This window comes from Scyliorhinus torazame, chromosome 15 (assembly GCF_047496885.1).
Source record: "Scyliorhinus torazame isolate Kashiwa2021f chromosome 15, sScyTor2.1, whole genome shotgun sequence".
Classification (NCBI taxonomy): Eukaryota; Metazoa; Chordata; class Chondrichthyes; order Carcharhiniformes; family Scyliorhinidae; genus Scyliorhinus; species Scyliorhinus torazame.
The window spans coordinates 188,460,952-188,486,610 of record NC_092721.1 but is presented as its reverse complement, the minus strand read 5'-3'; the positions used below and the strand labels follow the sequence as shown (position 1 = coordinate 188,486,610).

The following is a 25,659-nucleotide window of genomic DNA, read 5'->3' as shown; positions in this document are numbered from 1 at the left end:
TGAACACGAAATGGTTATTTCCCTTGATGTGTGTACAATGATATCACATGAGCATTTAGATCATATTCATAGGTCTTCTTAGAACTCTCACTGACTCAGAAAGGTATGGGTTCAAGGCCCACACAGGGACTTTAATCACACAACCTAAACTGACAGCCACAGTGTAGTGCTGAGCGAGTGCTGCTCTCTTGTGGATGAGATGTGAAACTGAGTCCTGTTTGCCCTGTAAAAGATCCCATTGCACTATAATAATGCACAATACAATAATGACAAGATTTAAACAATACTGCACTGACTGTCGGAGTGCTTTGGTCATCATGAGGTGTAAGGGACTATATATATTCCGTTATATCCTTCACGTTCTTGTGATTCACTGGAATCATAGAATTTTGATTATCATAGAATTTACAGTGCAGAAGGAGGCCATTCAGCCCATCGAGTCTGCACCGGCTCTTGGAAAGAGCACCCTACCCAAGGTCAACACCTCCACCCTATCCCCATAACCCAGTAACCCCACCCAACACTAAGGGCAATTTTGGACACTAAGGGCAATTTATCATGGCCAATCCACCTAACCTGCGCACACCTTTGGACTGTGGGAGGAAACCGGAGCACCCGGAGGAAACCCACGCACACACGGGGAGGATGTGCAGACTCCGCACAGACAGTGACCCAAGCCGGAATCGAACCTGGGACCCTGGAGCTGTGAACCAATTGTGCTATCCACAATGCTACCGTGCTGCCCCTATGATTAGTACAGGCCAGTAGATTTTAGAATGAAATGCATTCGGCCCCTCAAGCTTGCTCTGCCATTTAATAAGATCATGGTTGATTTTATATAACTTCAAATCTGCATCCCGTCTACCCCTCGATAGCCTATCACCCACTGGGTTATCAAGATTCTTTCCAGCTCTGTCTTAAAAATATTCATGATGTGGAGATGCCGGCGTTGGACTGGGGTGGTCACAGTAAGAAGTCTTGCAACACCAGATTAAAGTCCCAACAGGTTTGTTTGGAGTCACTAGCTTTCGGAGCGTAGTTCCTTGAAGGAGCTGCGCTCCGAAAGCTGGTGATTCCAAACAAGTCTGTTGGACTTTAAAATATTCGAAGACTCTGGGTGCGATTCTCCGACCTCTTCGCGCTCCTGTTCGAGCGAAACGAGGCCGGTGAATAGTGGGAAAGGTCGAAAACGAGAACCACGCCAGGTGCCAAATAGCTTGTTGTGCAACCAGCCCACTCCCGTGGGCAAAATCGGGATATCGCCGTAGCGTGGCAAGACATCAATTATCACCACTTAAGCCCTATTTCCATACAATTAACTGGAGTCACCCCATATCCAATAACTTCCCATGATTCATCGGCCTCCCCAGCAAGTGGTCACATTGACGCCGATTGGTGCTACTTTTGAAAAACAAGAGCCTGGCGGAAGGCCTTCTGTGGGGAGCTGAGGAGGTGAGTAGCCACCTTTGCTCACGGGTAAAAAGCCCGGGTCGCTGAGCTTGCCACCCCAGTGCTCAGCGGTTGGGTGGGGGACCCCCGGCTGGAGAGGGGGGGGGGACCTGGTTGGGGGTGGAGGGCCCTTCACAGAGGTGGGCCGCCATGGGAGGGTGGGGGGGGGGGGGGGGGGAAGGGGGAGGCGTTGAGGGGGGGGCAACCACACGCGGCACCACCGTGACAACCCTGGATCCTGTGTATCCGTTCTGGGGGCACGTTCACTGCCCGTCTGCCCCACTGACCACCCGTGACACCCACCGATAGCCGAGGCCTCGGGCCGTGCAGCTGAAGGCTATTGCTTATAGGGGATTGGCAATTGTGGTTAAGTGAGCACATCATACATCCCAAGTGGGTTCCCGTGGGTGGGCGGGCCATGTAGCATGTGAGTGTCATTGCCTAGCATCTCAAACAGACCGTGATGCCTGGACAATGTACCTGAACACTGCGGGAGGCAACACCACACACGCAGCAGCTGACCTCCGAACACCCAGGGTCTGTGTCACATCACTCCAGGGTGCTTGGCCTGTGTCAGCACTATCAACGGGTCACTGTCGAGGGCAGAGAGCTGGGCGCTGGTGCTCCACAATCGGTGCCATTGTCTGACCCCTGCCTGCTGAGTGCTCGCTCACACCCATCACCTGCACCCGGTGTGCCCGGCGGGAGGGGAGATGCCTGGAGAGATGGGTCAGGGGTTCGGAGGTCGGCTTACATTGCGGAAGAAAGTGACAGGCATCATATTAATTGTGCTCAAGAGTGTTTATTGTGTTTTACAAATCACCGATAGTGCCACGCACCTCCATCCTCCCTCCCTTTCACCCTCTACCTACCTCCTGCCCTATACGCCCCCCCACTCCCCCGGTGCCCTCAGTGATCCTCAATGTGCTTGGCCCTCCTAGCTTTACCGCTGCATCTAGGTGCGTCCCCAGGATGCACATCAGTGGTCTCATCAGTGGGGCTGGTTTAGCATAGGGCTAAATCGCTGGCTTTGAAAGCAGACCAAGGCAGGCCAGCAGCACGGCTCAATTCCCGTACCAGCCTCCCCGAACAGGCGCTGGAATGTGGCGACTAGGGGCTTTTCGCAGTAACTTCATTTGAAGCCTACTTGTGACAATAAGCGATTTTCATTTTTCATTCTCACAGCAGCCGCACATTCATCGAGCGGAACCCTTTTTGGTTTGTGTCGAGCGGCCTGTCATCTGCAGGTGTCTGCAGGATGACATGCATCCAGCCGTTCACCCCCTGGACCCCAGGCGGTGGTGGCGAACCCTGCTGCCTGGGCATCCTCGTGGGCTCGGTCCACATTGGGGTGGATGCATTGTGCCGACTGGGCATATAGAGCCTCCGTGACTATGTGGATGCACCTATGCACCGAGGTCTGTGAGATCCCGGACAGATCCCCACTGAGCACCTGGAAGGACCTCGTGGACTAGAAGTTCAGGGCGACCTTAACCTTGGCGGCCCCCGGGACTGTGTGTTCTCCCCCATTCCCCCGCATTACCAGGTGTGATCTGGCAGATATGTCGCACTGTCTCTCTGCTCAGCTGGAGTCTTCGATGGAACGCCTGGTCCGGCAGGTCCTCGAATGACAGATGCTGCCAGTACACAAGAGGTCTCATGCGGCTTCGTCTTTGCACCTCCTCCTCTCCCTCGGCCTGTTGGGCGGCCGGTCTCCATTCTCAGCATCTGCCTCCTGTTCCTCTGGGGCATGCTCCAGTGTTGTTCCCTCTGCTGCTGATGCCTCCTCCTCGAGCGGCTCCAGCTCGCACAGCCACAGTGCACCCCCCAGGGCTGCGGAATTAGGAGGAAGGCCACCATTGCTGGTTGAATTCCAATATCCATTGTCTACAGAGGGTGAAAGGCCGATATGTTAGTATGGTGCGTGCCCAACCAAGTCCAACGGGCTACATGGTGGCCCCGGTTAGCACTGCAGACTCTTCCCCACATGTTCCCCTCCCCCTTCCTCCACCCTGGGCCCTGTCAGTGCCCAGCACCCTGGGGACATCTGGCCTGTCCCTCCTGCCAGGGGCACCAGCGGCTGGTGCTGCCCTTTACTAGCGGCACGCTCCATGGCTCCCGACCGGTGCCCCCCTCCTTCTGTGGGCCCATAGTCGAGCCTCTCCGTGTCCTACCTCCTCTCTCTTCCTCAACAGCCTTGGTGCCTGTTTCACGATTTTTTAAAGTACAAGTGTTCTGGGCCAGGACGTAGAAACTCCAAAGTGTATTATGAAGTCCACCTGACCTACAACATTTATGTTGAATTTGGCTAGGATGAGCACAAGAGTCTTCCCTTCAGGTGTAAATCATCAGTCTTCCTAGACACTTCAATCAAAACCAGCTTTATTTTGAGAACTTAGTTAATATTTATATAAACACACAGCAAGAATTGTTATCAATTACAAACATTAAATACCCCACACAGCTACTGTAATCTATGTATAACACTTAATGAATTCCCCCTTAACTGTTCCAATTCAAAAACAAAATCCCATAAACCACAAACCCCTATTCAAGAGTGTGGCCCAGCACACTGTATTCTCACTTGAATGAAACTGGCTTTCCCTGAATATATCTTTTAAGTTACCAAAGCAGGTGGTCACAACCTGTTTATTTCTGAAACAGATGTTTAAAATGAAAATAGAGAGAGGCAAGCCAAAACACTTCTTTTCTCTGTCTGAGTCCACAGCAGCCAAAATCAGAAAGCGAAACCAAAAACCGCACGCAGACACAGCTCAGCTCCACCCACAAAATGACATCTCTGAAGCCATGTGATAAGGCAAAAACCTTTCTTAAAGGGACAGACCCAAGACGCAAGTGAACATCGCCCTCGGGATTTTGCCCCGGTGCAGGGGGAGAATTGCGGAGGCCCCGGAGAATACTGGAGAATACCATGAATGATATGCCAACGGCATTTACTGTATGTGCGGGAGTGGAACGCATTGATACCAATGTCAAGGCGACAGAGAGTTGCGATTTGGCGTAAAATTGGCGCCCGCTATGATTTCGGCGTCAAAAGCCATTCTCTGCCCAACCGCATTTCCTGACTCTGGGGCGAAATTCTCCCCCAACGGCACGATGTCCACCGACTGGCGCCCAAAACGGCACCAATCAGCCGGGCATCGTGCCGCCCCAAAGGTGCGGAATGCTCCGCATCTTTGGGGGCCGAGCCCCAACATTGAGGGGCTAGGCCGGCGCCGGAGGGATTTCCGCCCCGCCACCTGGCGGAAACGGCGTTTGTTGCCCCGCCAGCTGGCGCGGAAATGACATCCCCGGGCGGCGCATGCACGGGAGTGTCAGCGGCCGCTGACAGTTTCCCGCGCATGCGCAGTGGGGAGAGTCTCTTCCGCCTCCGCCATGGTGGAGGCCGTTGCGGAGGCGGAAGGGAAAGAGTGCCCCCACGGCACAGGCCCGCCCACGGATCGGTAGGCCCCGATCGCGGGACAGGCCACCGTGGGGGCACCCCCCGGGGCCAGATCCCCCCGCGCCCCCCCCCCTCAGGACCCCGGAGCCTTCCCACGCCGCCTTGTCCCGCCGGTAAATACCTACTTTAATTTACGCCGGCGGGACAGGCAATTTCTCGGCGGGACTTCGGCCCATCCGGGAGGGAGAATCGAGCAGGGGGGCCCGCCAACCGGTGCGGCCCGATTCCCGCCCCCGCCCAATCTCCGGTACCGGAGACTTCGGCAACCGGCGGGGGCGGGATTCACGGCGGCCAACGGCCATTCTCCGACCCGCTGGGGGGTCGGAGAATGACGCCCCAGATGTCAGCCGACAATCCCGCAGTGACCCCTAGTTCTAGATTCTCTCACAAGAGGAAACATGCTCTCCACATCCACCCTGTTAACGCCCTTCAGGATCTTAAATCTTTCAATCAAGTCGCATCTTACTCTTCTAAGCTCCAACGGATATAAGCTTAGTCTGTCCAACCTTTCCTCGTAAGACAACCCTATCATTCCAGAATTAGTCACGTAAACCTTCGCTGAACTGCTTCCAACACATTTACATCCTTCCTTCAATAGGGTGACCAAAAGTGTTCACAGTATGTCAGATCTAATCTTACTCATGCTCTCTATAACTGAATCATAATCTCTCTACTTGTGTATTCAATTCCCTTCGCAATAATTGATAACTCCCTAATTTGTTGCTGTACCTTCTTTCTAGCTTTTTGCAATTCATGCATTAAGACACCTGGATCCCTCTGCATCTCAGAGTTCTGCAATCTCCCACTATCTAGATAAGTTTCTCATTTATGCTTCATGCCAAAATGGACAATTTCACATTTTTCCACATTGTATTCCATATGCCAGGTCTTTGCTCATTTACTTAATCTATCTATATTTTTTTGTAGCCGTCTTATGTCCTAATCACAATTTACTTTCCTACCTATCTTTTTGTCATCAACAAATTTGTCAATGGTTCAATACATCCCTTCATCCTGGCCCAACAAGATGCCCGGACTACATGATTCTCTGCCATCGCCGGGATGCCCCATATCCAGGGGGCAATAGAGGGCCCACATGTCACCCTGTGCACACCAAGGCATCAGGGAGTGCCCAATGTTAACAGGAAGGGGTTCCACTCCCTGAATGTTCAGATTGTGTGCGACCACTGCCTCCGTATCATGCACGTGTGTGCCCGCTACCCAGGAAGCATGCATGACAGCTACATCCTGGGGCACTCAGAGATCCCTGGCATCTTTGAGGACCACCCCAGGGTGACGGGTTAACTCTTGGGGAACAAGGGATACCTGTTGAGGTCCTGGCTGATTACATCAGTGCAGAGGCCGGAGACCAATGGGGAGATCCATTATAATGAGGCCCATGTTGCCACCCGTGCTGTCATTGAGCGGTGCATCGGACTGCTGAAAATGCGGTTCCAATAGCTGGACCGCTCTCGTGGTGAGCTGCAACCCTTTGTGGTGATTGCTGTGCCCTCTCCAGCTGGCAGAGCAGCAGGGCGCCATGTTGGAGGAGGAGGAGGACATGCAGCATCATCTGATGAGGGGGAGGCAGACCAGGAGGATGAGCCTGTGGAGCCAGAGCAGGGGTCGGAGAATGGAGGACAGGCAGCGGCAAGGGTCCAACACACCTGGAGAACCAGGGAGCCCCTCATCCTCACCAGATTCTCATAGGACAAGGTTGTGTCTGTCACTCAACACCACCCCCACCCCAATTTCCCTCCCTCCCCCACAAATCCTCCTTCTTCCTCCCCCTCCCCATTACCTTCCTTCTTCCCAATTCCCCTCCCCCAATTTCTCCATTTCCCTCTATCCCCCAAATCCCCCTTCTCTTCCTATTTCTTCACACTACCCTCTACCCAACCACCCTGTCCCCACCCTCCAAGGGTCTGTGTAACATCACTCCAGGGTGATGGGCCTGTGTAGGCACTGTCAGCGGGTCAGTGTACAAGGCGGAGAGTTTTCATAACTCGCCGTAAGGAAAGTTCCATTGCTCCTCAGTTTATGCCAAAGTCTGACTCCTGTCTCTCTGCAGACAGCGAGCTCACATCCATCCCCTGAACGGGGTATGCTTCGGGGGCGTTTAATCTTGGACCACTGCGCCCAGGGATAGGGGTCAGGGCGAGCGGAGGGCAACAGGGGGTGGGGGTGCAGGCAGGCCCACTGTGGAGGTTATTGTGAGAGAGGCTTCACATGTATCAGGTGTTACAGGTTTTACTTGTGAACAATGGACATTTCCATTCCCGCTAGCTACAGACAGCCCGCCCCCCCTCACCCCCCCCCCCCCACCCCCCACCCCTACCCAGAGTCACCCCAATGATCCTCAACCTTCTTGATCTTACGTGGTCTACTGCTATTTCTATGTTTGTGCTCAGACTGCACATCAGGGGCGAAATTCTCCGACCCCCCGCCGGGTCGGAGAATCGCCGGGGGCTGGCGTGAATCCCGCCCCCGCCGGTTGCCGAAGTCTCCGGCACCGGATATTCGGCGGGGGCGGGAATCGGGCCGCGCCGGTTAGCGGGCCCCCCCCCCCCGCTCGATTCTCCGGCCCGGATGGGCCGAAGTCCTGCCGCTAAAATGCCTGTTCCGCCAGCGTAAATTAAACCACCTACCTTACCGGCGGGACAAGGCGGCGCGGGCGGGCTCCGGGGTCCTGGGGGGGGCGCGGGGCGATCTGGCCCTGGGGGGTGCCCCCACGGTGGCCTGGCCCGCGATCGGGGCCCACCGATCTGCGGGCGGGCCTGTGCCGTGGGGGCACTCTTTCCCTTCCGCCTCCGCCACGGTCTCCACCATGGCGGACGCAGAAGAGACTCCCTCCACAGCGCATGCGTGGGAAGCTGTCAGCGGCCGCTGACACTCCCGCGCGTGCGCCGCCCGGAGATGTCATTTCCGTGCCAGCTGGCGGGGCAACAAAGGCCTTTTCCGCCAGCTGGCGGGGCGGAAATCCGTCCGGCGCCGACCTAGCCCCTCAAGGTTGGGGCTCGGCCCCCAAAGATGCGGAGCATTCCGCACCTTTGGGTCGGCGCGATGCCCGTCTGATTTGCGCCATTTTGGGCGCCAGTCGGCGGACATCGCGCCGTTTCCGGAGAATTTCGGCCAGAAGTGGAAGCAACCTGCTGCTTTCCGTGTCCTGTGGCCTTTGATGCCCTTGTCGGACATCCTCTGGAAGGACTGGAGCAGGGAGCAATAGAGGGCCACCGCCGTGCCATCCTGTTCTGCCCACTGCCCTTGAGATGTGCATGTGTCAGGAGGGGGGCTTTCGGAAGAACTCAGACCACCATAGTCTCCTTGGTGGCAGGTCCCTCCCCCTTGACGGTGTCCGTAGGGCCCCAGGGCACTCCATGGGATGGAGGGGCACTGGAGTGAGCAACATAGGCCTCCGAGTCATCTCGTTCTGCTAGTCCTGGTGCCTTCCCTTTGTCAGCAGCACGGTGTCGACGCCCTCAGCAATGGTCCTCAGTGACTGGGCCATACTCTGCAGTGCCTCGACAACGTCCACCTGCGTCTGGGACATGTCCCTCATCGACTGGGAAATGATGTTGAGGCCTTCAGCCACGGTCATCACAGAGTGAGCCATGGCTTGGACATCACCACCCAAGACCCGGACGTCGCGCTCCAGGTTTTCCACTGTGGTCGCCACCTTAGCAGTTTTTGGCCTCGGTGCCATGTATGGTCAGCACCATCTCCTGCACCCGAAGCCCATGGGACTCCTCCAATTGGAAATGCGGTCACTGGAATGTCGCTGATTTCCCCGACTGAATGTCACGGCTGTGCCCTATCATCTGCTTCAGTTCTGGGAGAACCTTGTCCAGAGTTTGTGCATCTGACTGGGACCCAGCTGAGTCCTGGGTTCCAAGAGGCCTCCGACAGCTGTCTCCTTTGGATGCTCCTGCCTCCACCTGATGTGCATCAACAGCAGTGTGGTGCTCATCAGATTGTGACCCAGAAGCCTGTCCACTAATGTTGCCCACTGAGGTGTATATCTCTGCGCTGGTGGAATGTGGCAGTGATAGCTGTTCTGCCTCGATAGTGGTCTCCTCAGAACTCTCCTCCGAGATGGTCTCTTTGAGGGTGGGTGGGTGGGGGGGGGGGGGTGGGGGGGTGGGGGGGATGACTCGGATCTCTGGCATCCTATCCCCGTCTTGGCCTTTTCCTGCTCATTATGGGCTATCTTCTCCTGCATGGTGAGTCGCACGCTTGATGGGTCAAGGGAGTTTGTAGCAGGTGGCATGTGTGCGCACCGCACCTGGAAGGGGTTGTGCTGGTGGGTGCCAGGGGGCTCTGAGGAATACAATGACAAAGATCGGATGAGGGGAGGGTGCAAGGTGTCAGCCAGTGATTTGTTGGGGCGATGGGGGGTTTGGGAATTTGTGTGGTGGCAGGCTGAACTGATGCCAGGAGGGAGGTGGCAGCCCAGTGGAGGTCATTGGTCACCTTTCGACGTTGGACGACGGTCCTCCCTGTCATGTTGCCCACCCTGACCGCTGCTGTCACTGCCTCCCAGGTGGCATTGTTGACCCTGCTCCTGGTCCTCTGACCCCTCGGGGAACAGGATGGCCCGCCTCTCATCCACAGCATCGAGAAGCCTGGTCAGGTCGGCATTCCCAAAGTGAGGAGCAGGTCTGTGCGCTGCCATGCTTGTGTGTTGTCTGGGAGTGAGTGGTGAGGGAGTGTTTTAAAAACATCTCCCATTGTTAGCGACGAGAAGCAATTGGGGGCATATTTTGTGGCACCAAGTGCTGTTAATTATAGAATTATAGAATTGACAGTGCAGAAGGAGGCCATTCGGCCCATCGAGTGCAGGGCCCTTGGAAAGAGCACCCTACCCAACCCCATACCTCCACCCAAGTCCATACCTCCACCCTAGCCCATACCTCCACCCATACCTCCACCCAAGTCCATACCTCCACCCTAGTCCAAACCTCCACCCATACCTCCACCCTATCCCCACGCTTCCACCCTATCCCCGTAACCCCACTTAGCCATTTTTGGATACTAAGGGCAATTTAGCATAGCCAATCCACCTAACCTGCACATCTTTGGACTTTGGGAAGAAACCGGAGCACCCGGAGGAAACCCACACAAACACGGGGAGGATGTGCATACGCCGCACAGACAGTGACCAAAACCGGGAATCGAACCTGGGACCCTGGAACTGTGAAGCAACTGTGCTAACCACTGTGCTACCCTGTTGCTGCGGTACGAGCCGCGATCAACCCGCCCCAAATTTTTCCATTGAATCGCACCCCCTATCTACATCTACCCTGTCACGCCATGTAAAAATGTTGTAATTTACAATGAGATCACCTCTCATTGAGGGATCAATGTTGTCCAGGATACCAAGGAGAACTCCCTTGACAACCAGTATCGTGGGAATCCTGGGCGGGATTCTCCACCCCCACGCCGAAGTGGCCGCGGCGTCATGAACGCTGTCGAGGTTCACGACGGCGCGGAACGGCCCCGGTCACGACCGATTCAGGCCAGTATCGGAGCCGCGCCATCTACCCGCGCCAGGCCTTGTCGCCCGCGTAAAAGCGGCGCCGCATAGATGACGCGCGCCGCATAACGGACGTCATCCGCGCATGTGCGGGTTGCCGTCCGCTCTAAGTCCGCCCCGCAAGAAGATGGCGGACGGATCTTGCGGGGCCGCGGAAGGAAGGAGGTCCTCCTTCAGAGAGGACGGCCCAACGACCGGTGGGCACCGATCGCGGGCCACCCCACATTCCAGGTGAAGCCCGGTGCAGGATCCACCCTCGCCCCTCCACAGGCCGCCTCCCCCAGCGTTCACGCACCGTCCACGACTGTAGCGACCAGGTGTGGACGGCGCCGGGGGGGGGAACCCGCCGTTTTGGCCTGGCCGCTCGGCCCACCCGGGCCTCAGAATAGCGGGGGTGCCGGAGAATCGCGATTTTCGGTGTGTCCGGCGATTCTCCGGCCTGCGGCCCGCGAAACCCGACCGGGCCGTTCCCGCCGCTTGGGAGAATCGCGGGAGGGCGTCGGACCGGCGTCCCCGGAAATTTTGGCGGCCCAGGCGATTCTCCCAACCGGCGTGGGAGTGGAGAATCGCGCCCCCTGTGTCTCACCTGAGTTGGATCAGACAGGAACTCGGTTTGGCATCTATCTGATAGACAGCACCTCCATGAGTGCAGCATTCCAACTGGCTGAATCATACCCTCAGATCTCTGGAGTGCAACACTTTGACGCATAGCGTTCTGCCTCACCGGTGAGTGTTTGCTATCTATCCTGTATGTTATTCAGTTGCTGTGATAATTGTTACCTAATTCTCACATGTTAAATTAACAAAGTCAATGACAATCAAAAGCCTGAACAATTTGCACGCTGATATTGAAAGCTGTGTCATGTGATGAGTTGCTGTTTCCCTTCTGGTCAGTACTGGCTGCTGGAGGTTATCCATTTGGTGAGTGACAGGAAAGAATGCTGCAGTGACCATTGCTTCGGCCATTAGAGGGCAGTCTTCCCTGTCACGTGCTCACATGCACATTCTTGTCCCCATTTTACACTATTGGTGTTCAGAAACTTTGTTAAACTTGGCTAATCTTGCCACCGCCAATGGCTCGCTGTGACACTGGGTTCTATAGATGAAAGAATCTCTAGTTTGATTATAGTATTATAGAATCATACAGCGCAATCGGAAGCCATTCGGCCCAGACTGCCTGTGCTGGCTCTTTGGAAGAGCAATGCAATGAGCCCCACTCCCTTGCACTTTTCCCATAGTCCTTCATGTTTTTCCATTTCAGGTACATACCCAGTTTGAAACTTACGGCGGTACCCACGAGTTCAGGCAGCGAACCCCACATTCTATATCAATAATGTGTACTCATACAGCAGGCCTAACTTCGTTCAAACCTCCCAAAGTGAACAAACAGAATTTGACACCAAGTCACAAAAGGAGATAGCAGGGAAGGCAATGGGAAAGCTGGGTAAATAGGTTAATTTGAAAGAGTGCGTTGAAAGAGGGAATGGAGGTAGGGACTCAAGGAGGTTTAAGATGGGAGTTCAAGGGCTCAGGTCAAGGCACAACGGTAAATAATACGGCGGTAAAACTCAGCAATGCGCAAAAGGCCAGTGTTGGTGGAGCAGAGAGATCTTGGAGGGTTATGAGGCAGATTACAGAGACAGGGAGGGATGAGACCATTGATGGATTTGAGAACAAAGGAGGACAATTTAAAATTGAGGCATTGCTCCACAGGCAGCCAAATGTAGATCAGCCAGAATAGGGTTGAAGATTGAACGGGATTTAGGGTGGGATGATTTTTTGTCCTCACCCCCCCCCTCCAATGGCCCATTTTCCAGTGGCAGAGGTGGCTTGCCATTGGTCACCAGCAGGATTTTTCGGTCCAACCGGCGTCCACGCTGTTCTGTGTGGCTTGCCCATCCCGCTGCCGGGGAACATGCCTTTGTGGATGGGCAGTGAAATCCCGCCCTTCATGGAAGATAGGATATGGGCAATTGATGGTGTGTTGAGTGGGCGTAAGTTCATGAAGGGTGGAAGATGAAAGGCCATTGGGAAGAGACTGGGAAGAGTGTCCTGCAGTCAGCATCACAGTGAAGCAGACTGGCAACACCGTCTTGTAGTCAGCATCATGGGAACAGCGTCCTGCAGTCAGCACCACAGTGAAGCAGACTGGGAACAGTGTCCTGCAGTCAGCATCACAGTGAAGCAGACTGGACAGAGTATCCTGCAATCAGCATCGCAATGAAGCATTCTGGACAGAGTGTCCTGCAGTCAGCATCACAGTGAAGCAGACTGGGAACAGTGTCCTGCAGTCAGCATCACAATGAAGCATTCTGGACAGAGTGTCCTGCAGTCAGCATCACAGTGAAGCAGACTGGGAACAGTGTCCTGCAGTCATCATCACAGTGAAGCAGACTGGACAGAGTGTCCTGCAGTCAGCATCACAGTGAGCACCACACAGACACCTCCTTGATGCTGATGGTGAATGTGACAGCCGAGGTCCCTGATAGTCGGAGTACTACTGGAGACCAGACCCATGTGGCAACCCATGCTGATGATTTGCCTCAGCTCATGACTGTAAGACATTGGATAGAGATGCAGAAACAGGCAGGGGAACATCTGGCAGGAACACCTGAGGCCATGCGTAGGCTTGAGCGAAAGGTGGAGGGGGGGGGGGGGGGGCGCCAGATTCAGAATTTTGTCATGGTCCTGGCCTGTGAGTGCATGGCGTCCTGCATGGAGAGCTTGGTGAACGCTATGCAGAGCCAGCTCTCGCGGAACACTCAGTTGCTGCTGGGTATGCTCTCGGGCCTGCACTGCACCATTCTGGCATGGGCCCCGTACAGTGGAGGCCAGGCGAGAGGGGGACAAGGCACCTCAATATCACTCCAAGGGTGAGCTGCTGCTGCTGCTCTTCCTCTCTGCTAGTGACTCCAGTAGGTGAGGCCGAGGAGGGTGTACCCATACCTGTGCAGGATACCTTGAGCAGATTGAGACCCCTCGACCTTGGACCACCAGAATGCAGCCGCCAATGTCATATCAGGCAACCAGGAAAAGCACTCAGCAGTTTCCTCCACCTCAGCGGCAGAGGTCAGAGCAGCACGATAGCATAATGTAAGAAAATGTAAACTTTAAAAATTATAATACCACGAATGTGGCACATGTGGTACAATCATTTCATGGATGTATTTCGTCATGTTAAAATATATAGTTTGAATCGCTTTAATCATGAGTGTTAAATCTTCATGGTTTTTGGAACTTTGCTAACTTTTATGGTGGATTTGAAGGGGATGGCTATCAATGATGGGTGATACGGGGCTGTGGAAACACCATTTATTGTGGGGACTCAGAAGTGGTGGCATGCCTGACTCTCAGCATGTGCAGTTTCCCATGCTTATCACCCCTTGTTAATTCAACTGTTTAGATCCTGGTTGCCAAGCCAGCCTGTGGTGCTCACCCCCTTATCCATCACTGGCTGTTGTTTAAGTATCTTCAGCTAATGCACACCACACATTGCAGGCGCACGCGGAGAATTCTTACTAAGGCCTGGCCAGGATTTGCAGCATGCATTCTTGTCTCATTGGCAACTTCCTTGCAATTCAGATGGAGGTTTGGATCTGGCGGACCCGCTGCATATGGACTTGCTCATACCACCCCGGCCTGTAGTATTTCTCCTTCTAAGTGCCAGAGGCCGTGGGCCTGTAGGTTGAGCCAGAGGGAGTGTGCCGGAATCTACGGGCGCCTCCACAGTGTATTTTGTGAGGATATCAGGGAATCACGCAGGGGCCCCATTCTGGCTGGTGCCTGGATGCAACGAGGGTGCCGCAGACCTACCAGACACGTTGCTCCATCGCCATGGCATCGACACCTGCACCATCATCCACTCCCTCAGGAACATCCGAGGCTCTTCCTCTTCTCCCTGTTCCAATACGTTGTCTACAGGCAGACCCAGGCAATTCTGAAATGATTCTGTGGCCATAACAGGAGAGGATTTTTGAAGAGAGTCAGTCAGTCGATAACACTTTTTCTTGTCAAGAAAGCAGAGGGAAGATGAGAGAAGACAGGAACCCAGAAAGATATTGTGCAGATTAGACAAACAAAACAGAAACCTGGGGCGGGATTCTCCGACCCCCCGCCGGGTCGGAGAATCGCCGGGGGCTGGCGTGAATCCCGTCCCCGCCGGTTGCCGAATTCTCCGGCACCGGATATTCGGCGGGGGTGGGAATCGCACCGCGCCGGTTGGCGGGTCCCCCCCTGCGATTCTCCGGCCCGCGATGGGCTGAAGTCCCGCTGCTGGAATGCCTGTCCCGCTGGCAAGAATCAAACCACCTCTCTTACCGGCGGGACAAGGCGGCGCGGGCGGGCTCCGGGGTCCTGGGAGGGGCGCGGGGCGATCTGGCCCTGGGGGGTGCACCCACGGTGGCCTGGCCCGTGATCGGGTCCCACCGATCCGCAGGCGGGCCTGTGCCGCGGGAACACTCTTTTCCTTCCGCCTTCACCATGGTCTCCACTATGGCGGAGGCGGAAGAGACCCCCTCCACTGCGCATGCGCGGGGATGCCTTGAGCCACCCCTGACACTCCCGCGCATGCGCCGCACGGCAAAGTCATTTCCGCATCAGCTGGCGGGGCACCAAAGGCCTTTCCCGCCAGCTGGTGGGGCGGAAATCAGTCCGGCGCGGGCCTAGCCCCTCAAGGTGAGGGCTCGGCCCCTCAAGATGCGGAGAATTCCACACCTTTGGGGCGGCGCTATGCCGGACTGACTCGTGCCGTTTTTGGCGCCGGTTGGCGGACATCGCGCCGATTGCGGAGAATCCCGCCCAGGGTGTAAAACAACAAACAAAAACTCTGGTGCAAATAAACCAACCTCAATGAGACCATCAGATTCAAAAACAGCTGGAAGATCAGCAACCAAACCAAAAAGCAGACAACAAATGCACCTCTACCCACACAATGATGTGTTTGCCAACAGATAAATAAACGTAAAGACCCGGGTTCGGAATCCGACCGTGGGTCAGTGTCTGTGTAGAGTTTGCACATTCTCCCTGTGTCTGCGTGGGTTTCACCCCCACAGCCCAAAGATGTGCAGGGTAGGTGGATTGGCCATGCTAAATTGCCCCTTAATTGGAAAAAAATAATTGGGTGCTCTAAAATCTATTCAAAAATAAATAAATGTAAATGTGTGGATGCCGCACACAGGCCGAAAGGAGAGACATCCTCTAGTGGTGATCAGTGGTAAAAGCTGAAACAGACTCCTGTTGCGTCATCCCACACTTATCCCTTTTTTTGCCTCCTGCTCTCGAGGCGGCTTCATAGTGACATCGCTTCTGGCCACATGTTTGTCACAAGACTCACTAAATTGAGGAGCAATTTGAAAACAAAAATCATCCGTTTGTCACATTCCTCTTCTTTCTCTTCTGAGGAGGCATCCCGCTCCTCCATCTTCCCACCTGACAATTCCTCACCCCTGTTCTGCGTGAGGGTGTGGAGCACGCAACGTGTCAAAGTTATCTGCGAGACTCTCTGCGGTGTGTAGTGCGGCACTGCACCTGAGCGACCAGGCAACTGAACCTCACCTTCAATAGCCTAATGGCCTGTTCCATTCTTGCCTTGTTGAGGCATGGATGGCAATATACTCCCCCCGCCCCCCCCGCCCCTCACGCTGAGCTTTCGGGGTGTAATGTGTCACGTGTTCTCTGGATGCTCCCTGTCCTCCAGGAGCCGCCCCTCGCAGTTGCTGAGGTAGGCAAACAACTTTGGCACCCGAGGGTGTTTGGGGATGAACGAATCATGGGAGGTTTCTGAGAAGTGAGCACACACGTGCAGGGTTCACTGGGACAGAGCAGAAGCACATTGAGGAAATGGAAAGACTTTCGGTTTCTAAAGGCTGGATAATCCCAGAGGGCTCTTAATGCTATATGTGAGCAATCAATTGACCTTTTCATTCCTGGAGAAATCCACCAGTGGCACTGAAGCAGAGGGTGGTGGTGGCCTGGTCTGCTCTGCCAAGTCAGGTGATTGAGGCAGATACGTTAGCGACCTTTGAGACTTATCTGGATAGGCACAAGAACAGGCGGGGTATAGAAGGTTACAGGCGTTGGTCTAGATAGGACACGTAATCGGCGCAGGCTTGGAGGGCCGAAGGGCCTGATCCTGTGCTGTATTGTTCTTTGTTCTTTGAATGCCCACATCTCTGGCTGCCTGGCTTCCCGGGTCAGTGGTGAACTGCATAATGTCATTTATTCTTTTGCACTATTTGGGGCCGTTTTTTGCAGACTTGGCTGGACAGCGGGCTTGTGATGCAGAGAGAGGCCAGCATGAGTTCAATTCCCACACCAGCTGAAGTTATTCATGAAGGCCCTGACTTCTCAACCTTGCCCCTGAGGTGTTGGTGACCCTCAGGTTAAATCACCACCAGCCACCTCTCGCCCTCGAAGGGGAAAGCAGCCTCTAGCCATCTGGGACTATGGCTCCTTGGAACCCGCCTGGTGAGTTCCCTGTCTTATTTGTGAGTGTGAAGTGTCACAGGACTCTCCTGTGGCACTTTGCAAAGAACCATTGGCTCCGCTCATGCCCTGACCTGCTTACATTTGAGAAATACTTGAAGGGAACTTGCAGATCTCTCTGGCTGGATGAATTAAGACACGTTGAATGCCCTCACTTGATTAACGTGTGCAACAGTGAAAGGTGGACATACCCAGGAGAATATCGAGAGCTGTAGAATAGGCAGCTTCACGAAAATAGACTTGCTGTCGCTGTTCATTATTAGAGTATTTACACTGTTACATCAGCCAGGAGTTTTCCGGAAGACAGGCCTGTTCCTGTGCTGTATTGTTCTTTGTTCTTTGTACTGCACTAGAGTGTCAGTCTGCATCACAAATCTCCGGCGTGGAACTTTAAACCTGTGGTGAACCACTGTAATAGGAGATGTAAGGTAGGACCTGCACTACAGGTTCGCCGGTAGCTCCTGCCGGCTGGCTCCGCCCACGGAGAACTGTATAAATATGCATGACCTCCAGTGCCCTGCCATTTCGCCAGCTGCAGCAGGAGGCCACGCATCTGACTGTAATAAAGCCACAGTTGTTCCCAACTTTAGTCTTCGTGCAATTGATCAATTTATTACAGTCAGACTTTCCACAGAATGGATATCGGAATTAAGCCCGATCGCCTGCAGCTGGATCCGCACTCACCCAACGCCAGGAAAGACTTTACTCACTGGCTAGCATGTTTTGAGGCCTACATCAATGCGGCGGACCCCGCGCCAACAGAGGCTCAGAAGATAAACGTCTTGTACTCCAGACTGAGCTCCAGCGTGTTCCCGTGATCCAAGACGCCACGAATTACACAAAAGCAATGGAACTCCTCAAAGAACACTACGCGCAGAAGACGAACACGCTCTTCGCCAGGCATGTACTTGCCACCCGCTCACAACTACCTGGTGAGTCCATCGAAGACTTCTGGCAGGCCCTAATCCCACTCGTCTGGGACTGTGACTGTCAGGCCGTCACGGCCGTCGAACACTCGAATCTCCTCATGTGCGATGCCTTCACGGGGATTGCGTCAGATCGCATCCGAGAACGATTGCTGGAAGGGACCACACTCGAACTGGCGGAGACGAAAACCTTGGTGCTCTCCATGACGATCGCATCCCGTAACGTACAATCGTACCTCTCCTACCGCGCTGCCCAGCCTTCTACTTCCTACCCCTCCTGGACCCTGCTGACATCCTCCTCAGCCAGGGCCCTGCCTTCGCAATACGCCTGCGCTGCACGCCGATCCGCGCACCCCGGGGGTCCCCGCTGCTACTTCTGCTGTCAGCAGAAGCACCCCCGCCAACACTGCCCGGCCCGCACTGTCATTTGTAAAGCCTACAGTAAAAAGGGCCACTTCGCGGCTGTGTGCCAGGCCCGCGCAGTCACTGCGATCGCGCCCGCTATCGCCCCCTCCCCCACGCCAGATGCACAGTGGGAGCCGCCATCTTCTCCTCCCGGGTCCATGTGCGACCAGCGGGCACCGCCAACTTGTCCCGACACCGCAATGTGCACACCATGGGCGGCGCCATCTTGGCCCGACCCCGCAATGTGCACACCATGGGCACCGCCATCTTGTCCCGACACCACAATGTGCGCACCATGGGCGCCGCAATCTTGTCCCTCACAGGATCTCTGGACATCCCGACATTGGAACCGCACACGCTTGCCACCCGAAGCATCCGATGGCTACCCGCAGCTCGCTTCGATGACGCTGGACCAATCTCGCCCGCACAACCTGGCCACCGCGTCGACGACGGTTAAAATCAACGGTCACGCGACCTCGTGCCTGATAGACTCCGGGAGCACCGAAAGCTTTGTTCACCCAGATATGGTAAGGCGCTGCTCCCTCGCGGTCCACCCTGCCAATCAAAGGATCTCCCTAGACTCCGGATCCCACTCCGTCCCGATCCAAGGCTTTTGTACAGTCACCCTCACGTAGAATGTAGTAACATCCGCCTCTATGTCCTTCCTAATCTCTGCGCTGCACTCCTGTTGGGCCTGGACTTCCAGTGTAACCTCCAAAGCCTCACCCTCAAATTCGGTGGGCCCTTACCCCCCTTACTGTTTGCGGCATCGCGACCATCAAGATCGATCCCCCCTCCCTTTTTGCCAATCTAACTGTGGATTGCAAGCCCGTTGCCACTAGGAGCAGATGGTACAGCACCCAGGACAAGACCTTCATCAGGCCCGAAGTCTAGCGGCTGCTTAAGGAGGGTATTATCGAGGCCAGCAACAGCCCCTGGAGAGCCCAAGTGGTAGTGGTTAAAACTGGGGAGAAACACAGGATGGTCATGGACTATAGCCAGACCATCAATCGGTAAATTCCTCTCGCTTGCCACTCTTCTCAACCTGGTTAGCCATTCTCGGCTGTATAGTCCAAAACGGACTTCTCGGGCCCGGCCCCGAGTGCATGTGCCCCCTCATGGAACTTCCCCTCCCCCACTGCCCCAAGGCCCTCAAACACTGCCTGGGGTTCTTTTCCTACTACGCTCAGTGGGTCCCAAACTATGCGGACAAGGCCCGCCCACTCATTCAGTCCACCCAATTCCCCCTTGCGGCCGAGGCAGAACATGCTTTCGCCCGCATCAGAGCAGACATCGCCAAGGCCGGGATGCGAGCAATGGACGAGTCACTGCCTTTCCAAGTAGAAAGCGACGCTTCAGACGTCGCCCTTGCCGCCACTCGAATTTCCGAGGCATGAAGGGTGCGGGAAAAGAATGCCACGGGTCTGCCTGCCTGGTTTAGAGTGGCACACTCATCCATCGAGAAGGAGGCCCAAGCTATCGTTGAAGCGGTGCGACATTGGAGGCATTACCTGGCCGATAAGTGATTCACTCTCCTTATGGACCAACGGTCGGTAGCCTTCATGTTCAATAACACACAGCGGGGCAAGATCAAAAATGTTAAAATCTTACGGTGGAGAATCGAGCTCTCCACCTAAAATTACGAGATCTTGTATCGCCCCGGTAAAGTCAACGAGCCCCCAGATGCCCTCTCCCGAGGTACATGTGCCAGCGCACAAGTGGACCAACTCTGGGCCCTACACGACAGCCTTTGTCACCCGGGGGTCACTCGATTGTACCATCTGGTCAAAGCTCGCAATCTGCCCTACTTGGTCGAGGAAGTAAAGACAGTCACAAGGGACTGCCAGGTCTGTGCGGAGTGCAAGCCACATTTCTACCGGCCAGACCGTGCCGCCTGGTGAAGGCTTCCCGCCCCTTTGAATGCCTCAGTGTGGATTTCAAAGGGCCCCTCCCCTCCATCGACCGTAGCACGTACATTCTCAGTGTGGTCGATGAGTACTCCAGATTCCCCTTCGCCGTCCCATGCCCCGAGATGACGTCTGCCGCCGTCATCAAGGCCCTCAGCACCATCTTCGCTCTGTTCGGTTTCCCCACCTACATCCACAGTGACAGGGATCCTCATTCGTGAGCGATGAGCTGCGTCAGTTCCTGCTCAGCAGGGTATTGAGAAAAATGCAAAGATGTCATTTGAAACATGAAGGTCTGATGGAAAAAAAAACCCAAGAAACATGAGAAAAAGCAAAGTAACAGAAAAGATCCCATATAAGGAAATGTAATGAAATGCTAAAATGAAATAGCAGAAGGCGCTCGAAGGGTTAACTGCAGACAAAGATTCTTTAGAAAGCAGACAGCAATTATCACACAGGCCTTGAGATAAGGAAGCAGTTCATGCTGCAACTTAATATCATTCGTTCAAGAAATTCTTATAAAAAATTAAGTTTTAAGTTTAATAAAGAGAATGAGTTTTATACCCTTTAATAGAAGTTAATTAGTTTAGCAAGCAATTGATTGGAATTGTCAGAATCTTACTTTTGAATAATTTGAAACATTTAAGAATACAAGAAAATACAAAGATAAGGGAGTGAAAGGCTGGAATGCCCCAGTATAATTAACAAGGAAACCTCCCTTCCAGTAAGCTGGCAGACCAAGGTCAGGTTAACACGAAGGCCCTCTCATGATATTATGAGGACTTGGTGTGGAATCACATGAACAGAAAGAGTATTGCGATCAGGAGCAGAAGAAACTACTTTAGAATAATGTCATGTAATCAGCAAAGCTGTTTTAACAGTGATATGTATCCTAGATCGCCCCCAACCAGGCTCTCACTCTCAGCCTGCAGGGTGATTTCGGTACATGGGACAGACAGAATACGAAAGCCGAGCAGAACCGTAGAACAACTGGGAGGAGACCAGCAGATAAAGGAGAGATTGTCGAGGAGGCCCAGGAAGGTCTCATCAACCGACCAGGAGAATCCAGAAGCAAGGGGCGAAATTCTCCCCCAACGGCGCGATGTCCGCCGACTGGCGCCAAAAACGGCGCCAATCAGACGGGCATCACGCCGGCCCAAAGGTGCGGAATGCTCCGCATCTTTGGGGGCCGAGCCCCAACATTGAGGGGCTAGGCCGCCGCCGGAGGGATTTCCGCCCCGCCAGCTGGCAGAAATGGCGTTTGTTTCCCCGCCAGCTGGCGCGGAAATGCGGCGCATGCGCGGGAGCGTCAGCGGCCGCTGAAAGTTTCCCGCGCATGCGCAGTGGGGAGAGTCTCTTCCGCCTCCGCCATGGTGGAGGCCTTGGCGGAGGCGGAAGGGAAAGAGTGCCCCTACGGCACAGGCCCGCCCGCGGATCGGTGGGCCCCGATCGCAGGCCAGGCCACCGTGGGGGCACCCCCCGGGGTCAGATCGCCCCGCGCCCCCCCCCCCCCCCAGGACCCCGGAGCCCGCCCACGCCGTCTGGTCCCGCCGGTAAATACCAGCTTTGATTTACACCGGCGGGACAGGCAATTTCTGGGCGGGACTTCGGCCCATCCGCCAGAGAATTGAGCGGGGGGTCCCGCCAACCGGCGCGGCCTGATTCCCGCCCCCGCCCAATCTCCGGTACCGGAGACTTCGGCGGGGGCGGGATTCACGGCGGCCAACGGCCATTCTCCGACCCGGCGGGGGGTCGGAGAATGACGCCCAAGATCTTTTTACTTTTCTGTAAAGACAGTGATTTTATCTTTTCAAAGAAAAAATAAAATAGCTTAAAGTTTAAACCTGAAACAGTGGTTTATTACAAAAGTCTACTTTACTTATCTAGCAACGCGGGACCCAGGATCGAGGCTACTAGGTGGTAAGTAGATAAAATTCTTCTACAAAGATACGGGTTATCCCGGGGAATAACGTGAAACAATAGTTTGACCTGAATAGCACCCGCTTACGTCTGTGTAGGAGTCGGGGAGTGTGAATCCCTGTCCAGCATTTAGAATCTCTTGACCCTTGTTCCGTAAAGGGGAAACCTAAGAATTCTAAGAATAGTGGTGAGGTTTAAATACAAGGGGTATAGCCTCCAGCAGGACGACCAGCTGCTACCCCCGGGGAAACGGGCAAGTAGAATGGGAGAATGGGACGGTTTGGAGGGCCGTCCAGCTGGCCCTACGGTCCAGGAACCTCCCAGCCTCTCGCTGGCAGGAGGTCCTCCCTGACGCTCTGCACTCCATCCGGTCACTATTGTGCACCGCCACTCATAACACACCCCATGAACGTGTTTTTACCTTCCCCAGGAAGTCCACATCCAGGGTGTCGCTCCTGACTTGGCTCGCAGCTCCAAGACCGGTCCTTCTCCATAAGCACGTCCGACTCCACAAGGCAGACCCTTGGTGGACAGGGTTCACCTGCTCCACGCCAACCCTCAATATGCCTACTTTGAGTTCCCCGACGGCTGCCAAGATACTGTCTCACTCAGGGACCAGGCACCGTCAGGTTCCACCCCAACAGTCCCCCCCCCAACATTGCGCCCCCCCCCCACCAATGCGCCACCCCTCACCTCCCACCGCGCCGCCAATATTGACCCTACCAGACCACCCCCCCTCCCCTTTTCCGCACAAGAGGACAAAGAGGACTTCGGCACGCTCCCGGAGTTCCCCGATGACTGGCCAGCATCAGCACCGTCACCACCGCCATCAGTGCCACCTCCACCACCGCCAGCACCGACTTCGCCGCTACCGTTACGCCGCTCCCAACGAAGCACCAGAGCACCGGACCGGCTGAACCTTTGATGGACTCCGGACCGTCAACATGGACTTTTCTTTCCCGACCACTGTACATAATTGCACTAATTGTATATAGTTTCACGTCACCCCCGCCGGACTCATTTTTAACAGGGGTGAATCTGGTGAACCACTGTAATAGGAGATGTAAGGTAGGACCTGCACTACAGGTTCGCCGGTAGCTCCTGCCGGCTGGCTCCGCCCATGGAGAACTGTATAAATATGCATGACCTCCAGTGCCCTTCCATTTCGCCAGCTGCAGCAGGAGGCCACACATCTGACTGTAATAAAGCCACAGTTGTACCCAACTTTAGTCTTTGTGCAACTGATCGTGCATCAAAACCACAACCCTAAACCCAGAAATGAGATTGCAATGAACAGGAATATCGTTCGTGCATGGAAGCCAAAGATAACAGCATAAAGTCTGCTTCAGAAATTTACTCATTGGCCAATTCAGTATTTAAACCTTTAACATCTTCCTGTTTTCATTTAAATATTGCATAATGGTGGCCACAAAGTTATCTCAGCACGGAATACTAAAAGCTATCAGAAAACCAAAGCAACAGTTCCAAGGAAATAACATCACAATGACAGGGCATGGAGTCATGCAAGTTCTATTCTGGTAAGCCACCCATTTCTAAAATCCTTGATCCATGCCCAGGAAATAAATAGCCCAAAGTGCTGTACATTTTAAAAATACTATTATTTTAGCTTTGGATCTGTATTATTCTCATCTTTTATCTTTTCTGGTCACGTGCGATCTTGCGATGTTCTGCTCATTAATTATGTATCTGTGTGGAGCACGATGAATCTCTGTTGTGAGCAGGTGGTAGGTTGTCCTCCTTTGTGCTGCCGGCACTCAATATGAGTGAAGTTATGAGTGGTCTCTAATAAGTCGAAAGTCGCATTTATTGACCTCCAAGTCACGGAAGAAGTGAAGCTCGTCAGGTGCACACCATTTCTATATAGTTGTGAAGGTTATCGTTCTAACTTGCCACTGGCAGGGAACTTAATTTGGAGGGGCAGCCTTTTCATAGAATTTACAGTGCAGGAGGCCATTCGGCCCTTCGCGTCTGCACCGGCCCTTGGAAAGAGCACCCTACTAAAGCCTACATCTCCACCCTATCCCTGTAATACAGTAACCCCACTTAACCTTTTTGGACACTAAGGGCAATTTAGGGTGGCCAATCCACCCAACCTGCACATCCTTGGACTGTGGGAGGAAACCGGAGCACCTGGAGGAAACCCACGCAGGCACGGGGAGAACATGCAGAGTCACACAGACTGTGACCCAAGCCGGGAATTGAACCTGGGACCCTGGAGCTGTGAAGCAACTGTGCTAACCACTGTGCTACCGTGCTGCCCCGTTAAATGTGTATACAGCAGATGACAATGCATGCAAAAGGATTTCCTGTCATTGTTCGGCGGGAAACCCGACTCACCTTTAGTCCGCCTTAAAACTCCCAAGAAGAGAATTCTGGCAGTTCATTCGGACATTGGGGAAACTGGTTTATGGCCTCCCGACAAATTAAGTTCCCCCTCGTGCAATGCTTCCGGCTTCTGGCAGGACCTGAGGATTCCGCGCATAACCCAAATCCATTGGGCGGGATTCTCCATTCGGAAACTAAGGGCGAGATTCTCTGATATTGAGGCCAAGTGTTCGCGCCGTCGTGAACGCCATCGCGTTTCACGACACCGCGAACAGGGCCCGGGCACGACCTATCCTGGCCCAACCGAAGGCCAGCACGGCGCTGGAGCGGTTCACGCCACTCCAGCCTCCTCACACAGCACCAAATGGGCGCCGCGCCAACCCACGCATGCGCAGTTGGGCCAGCTCAATCCTGCGCATGCACGGGGAATTTCTTACGCGCGCTGGCCCGGAACCCAACATGGCGTCGGTGTTCAGGGGTCGGCTGCACCAGGACGTAGGCCCGGGGGGGGGGGGGGGGGGGAGAGGCCGGCCCGCCGATCAGTGGGCCCCGATCGTGGGCCAGACCCCATCGGAGCCCCCCCCCCCCAGGTGAAGGAGCCCCCCTTCCCCCCCCCCACACAGGCCGCACCCCCCAGCGGTCCTGCAGAGTTCCCGTCGGCAGCGACCAGGGGTGAACGGCGCTGGCGGGACTGTCATTTTTTTCGCCGGCCGCTCGGCCCATCCGGGCCCGAGAATTGGCGCTCGCCGTTTGCGGCGATTCTCGCGCCGCTGGTTAGGGGGGGTGGGGTGGGAGAATCGCGTGTGGGGATCGAGGCGAAGTGCCACGTGGAACACATTCGATTCGAATGATGCGGGATTCACCGGTTCCGCGATTGACACTCAGGAAGCTGACAAGCTGCAGCCGCATACACTCTGCACTCCCCCCACACACCATCCCAGTCAACAAGATGGCAGTGAGGAGTGCAGCCCCAAGGTTCGTGGACGCAGAACTCGAGACTCTCTTGGACGCTGTGGAGGAGAGGAGGGTGACCCTGTAACCTGGCCCGGGAAGGAGGCTGCCAGCCACCGGCGTCCGCCCTGCTTAGGCGCTGGTGGCAGAGGCGGTCAGCGCCGCGGGCAACATAGTCCGGACCGGCCAGCGGTGTCGTGTAAAACTGCACGGCCTCCTCAGGGTGGCCAGGGTGAGTAATCAGCACTGTGCCCCTGGCACCAACCCCCATCCCAC

At 54.8% G+C, this 25,659-nt stretch overlaps 1 protein-coding gene across 3 annotated transcripts in view; it reads left to right on the top strand.

Moving 5' to 3' along the window:
- Window positions 1-25,659, top strand: part of LOC140392069 (interleukin-5 receptor subunit alpha-like) — a 204,791-nt gene that overhangs the window by 60,920 nt on the left and 118,212 nt on the right. Inside the window, exon 1 of one of the 3 annotated variants that reach the window (XM_072477292.1) lies at window positions 23,585-23,624. The exons of the other annotated variants lie outside the window; for them this stretch is intronic. Within the exon in view, the coding sequence (XP_072333393.1) occupies window positions 23,600-23,624 (25 nt within the window). The 5' untranslated portion in view covers window positions 23,585-23,599. Of the gene's footprint in view, window positions 1-23,584; window positions 23,625-25,659 lie in introns of those variants that run through there. 3 annotated transcript variants of the gene reach the window in all.